The 2,785-nt window shown below is 33.1% G+C and overlaps 1 protein-coding gene across 1 annotated transcript; it reads right to left on the reverse strand.

Annotated features, from left to right (window-relative positions):
* Positions 1-1,609: 1,609 nt before the first annotated feature.
* Positions 1,610-2,532, reverse strand: LOC134276659 (ras-related protein Rap1-like). Its single transcript, XM_062758930.1, has 3 exons — positions 2,391-2,532; positions 2,086-2,259; positions 1,610-1,956 (listed from the first exon to the last, which is right to left on the reverse strand). The coding sequence occupies exons 1-3, from the start codon at positions 2,530-2,532 to the stop codon at positions 1,610-1,612; spliced, it is 663 nt and encodes a 220-aa protein (XP_062614914.1).
* Between the last annotated feature and the right edge of the window lie 253 nt (positions 2,533-2,785).

A 2,785-nucleotide genomic window follows, 5' to 3' on the forward strand; every position in this document is an offset into this window, starting at 1 on the left:
TTTCCCCCAACATTACCGTTACTGTATATTGAAAGGATGGTTGCCCCACCCCACTTCTTACCATAGTATAATGATATCAAGGATATGTAGTATTGTGTGGAAAAAAATGTAAGTGAAAGGTAGTTGGCCTTAAAATAAAGTAAGCTACCTAACCCCCCCCCCCCCCCCCCCCCCCCTTAAGAAATAGGATTTTCGAGTTTGGGCTATTTTTTTTTTTTTTTTTTTTTTTTTTTTTTGGTTTTAAAAAAAAAAAATTTTTTTGGGGGGCCAGCCCCCCCCCCCCCCCCCCCCCACTTTCAAAAACGATGCTACGTGCCTGCATTATAACACACAGAGATATACATCCTTAATTTGAGGAAATTTTTAACTATAGGAAAACGGAAATTTATTTTCAAAACATCTTTCTCTGCGAAACGACAAATCTTTTTTATTAATATTCTCTCTTCAAAGGTTTTGTTGTCCCCGGGGGAAGGGGGGGGGGGCTTCTTTAAAGATTAAAAGCAGAAAATAGTCATTTTATTACTTATTTCAAATGGGAAAACAAATAAAAAAAAATTAACAATGTACTTTATCAACCGCATATTTTGAATATACATAAGATAAAACATATTGGTCATTTCATTCAATTCAATTTTACCAGGTGACCCCCTTGGAAAAAATATCGTGGATCCGTGCCTTTTTTTCCCCTTTTTGTGAAAATTCATATAAATATCAATACAAATATAAAATTTATTCAAATATGTGTGGCAGTTAGCAGTAAGCAGCTGACAGTTGGCAGTAAGCAGTCAGCAGTTGGCAGTAAGCAGTTGCCTGTCGTATATGGCATTCCATAAGTATTTGCAACAGCTGTGAAGGAAATGAACGGAAACTGCAAATAATTGGAATTTTTTCAAGTCCAACGGGCAAAACTCTGTCAAAAATGATGCGATTGTACCCAAAACAGAACTTGACCTAGATAGTCATCTGTTAAATCTGAATACTAAATTTCATTTTAGTAAGTGCAACCTTGCTAAGAAAATGAACGGAAACTGCAAATAATTGGAATTTATCAAAGTCCAAGGGGCATGACTCTGTAAAAAATGGCGCGATCGTACCCAAAACAGAACTTGACCTAGATATTAATCTGATATATCTGTATACCAAATTTCATTTCAATATGTGCAACGGTTGTAAAGAAAATGAACGGAAACTAAGTGGACCGACAGACCGACCGACCGACATACAGCAGCAAAGCAATATGCTCTCCCTTCTTCGAAGGGGGGCATAAAAAGTCAAAAATGTTGGTATCAAAAGGAAGGTCCTACATGCATCACAAGGGATAAACTATGAAATATCCTTAGTACTAACTTTTCAAAAGTGACAGCAAAGGATTTTTTAAAAATGGGTTAAACTCCAAGGTCAAGGCGTGAAATTTGGTGGTACCCAAAGAAAGGTTTTGTCACAAGGAAAACACTTCTGAATAATGAAAAATTTAACATAAAAACAATCAAAAAAGTGCAAGTAATAAACTTTTATCTAAGTGTTTAAGTTGTATGCAAATTTACAAATTATTTGTATTATATTTCATAAAAATAATTTTATCTACCGAAAAAATTACATCTAAATAACATTAAGCTGGACAAACATTTATATAATTATTTTTGGTATAAAGTGAGTATACAAGACTTTGCACTGAGGTTTTCCTAGCTTTAACACAGGAACCCGAAAAGCTCTTAACTTTACATTTCGATATTTTTCTGGTTTTCTTCTTAAAATATAAATCATCTGACTTCACGTAGTTCCTTAAAATAATTTGGAAAAGGCATCTAATGTTACAGTTCAGTTTAGCACTTGTTTCAGTAAAGCAGAGCATTTCCTCGGTTACTGATTTCTTCAGAACTTCTTCAGTAGTTACTTTTCTAGAATTCGTTTTGTCTATCTTGTTTCCCACAAGAATTATCCTGCTGAAGTCTTTTCCTGAAATGTTCATAAAATAATTAAGTCAAAATTTGTACTGACTAAAAAATAACTGTTTCATTAGCATGAAATAAGAAAACAATTTTTTGTTTGTCACAGTTTAATTCGATCAGATATATTAATTTTTACCTTTAATGTCTTTGACTTTTTTAATAAGTGAGTGGGCCTGATGAAATGACTGGGGGTCATCTACTGCATACACCACGACAAAATCGTCTCCATTCCTAATATTAAGGTCTTGCATGGCGGGAAACTCATTGCTGCCTGAAGTATCGATGATTTGAACTTGTTGAAATAAGCCGTCTGCAGAAATTATAAAGACGATGAAAAAATATGATTTTTTAAATATCAAATTGGGAACACAAAACTAAAAAAAACTTTAAAATAATTTCATTTTCTATGAGAAAATTATTCAAAGCATTATCTATACTTACTAGGGAGGCAAACAGTTTCGTTGTAACAGTTTTCAAGAGTTGGCTCGGTTGCTTCTTGGAAAGATCCGTACAGGAATTGTTTAATAATACTCGTTTTCCCTACCCGCTCTGCTCCAAGAAATACAATACGTAGTTGCCTCATTTTATTTCAATCAAGAGGAATTTTACAATAATGTTTTGGATTTTAAAAATTTTCATTTATATCTCATTTGAAATAAATTTTCTAATGTCATTCAAAGTTACATGTTAATTTACATCCTACGTAGATTACCTTTTACGGATAAGAAATACAAGTGGTTAAGCAATGTTAACGTATCATAGACAGGAAACAGTAAAAGACAATCTATCAAGTAAGAATTGAAGGATCTGATTGGTTATAAATAATTACGTAAACA

This window comes from Saccostrea cucullata, unplaced genomic scaffold (assembly GCF_032062105.1).
Source record: "Saccostrea cucullata isolate Sc308-1 unplaced genomic scaffold, CSIRO_AGI_Scuc_v1 ctg291, whole genome shotgun sequence".
Classification (NCBI taxonomy): domain Eukaryota; kingdom Metazoa; phylum Mollusca; class Bivalvia; order Ostreida; family Ostreidae; genus Saccostrea; species Saccostrea cuccullata.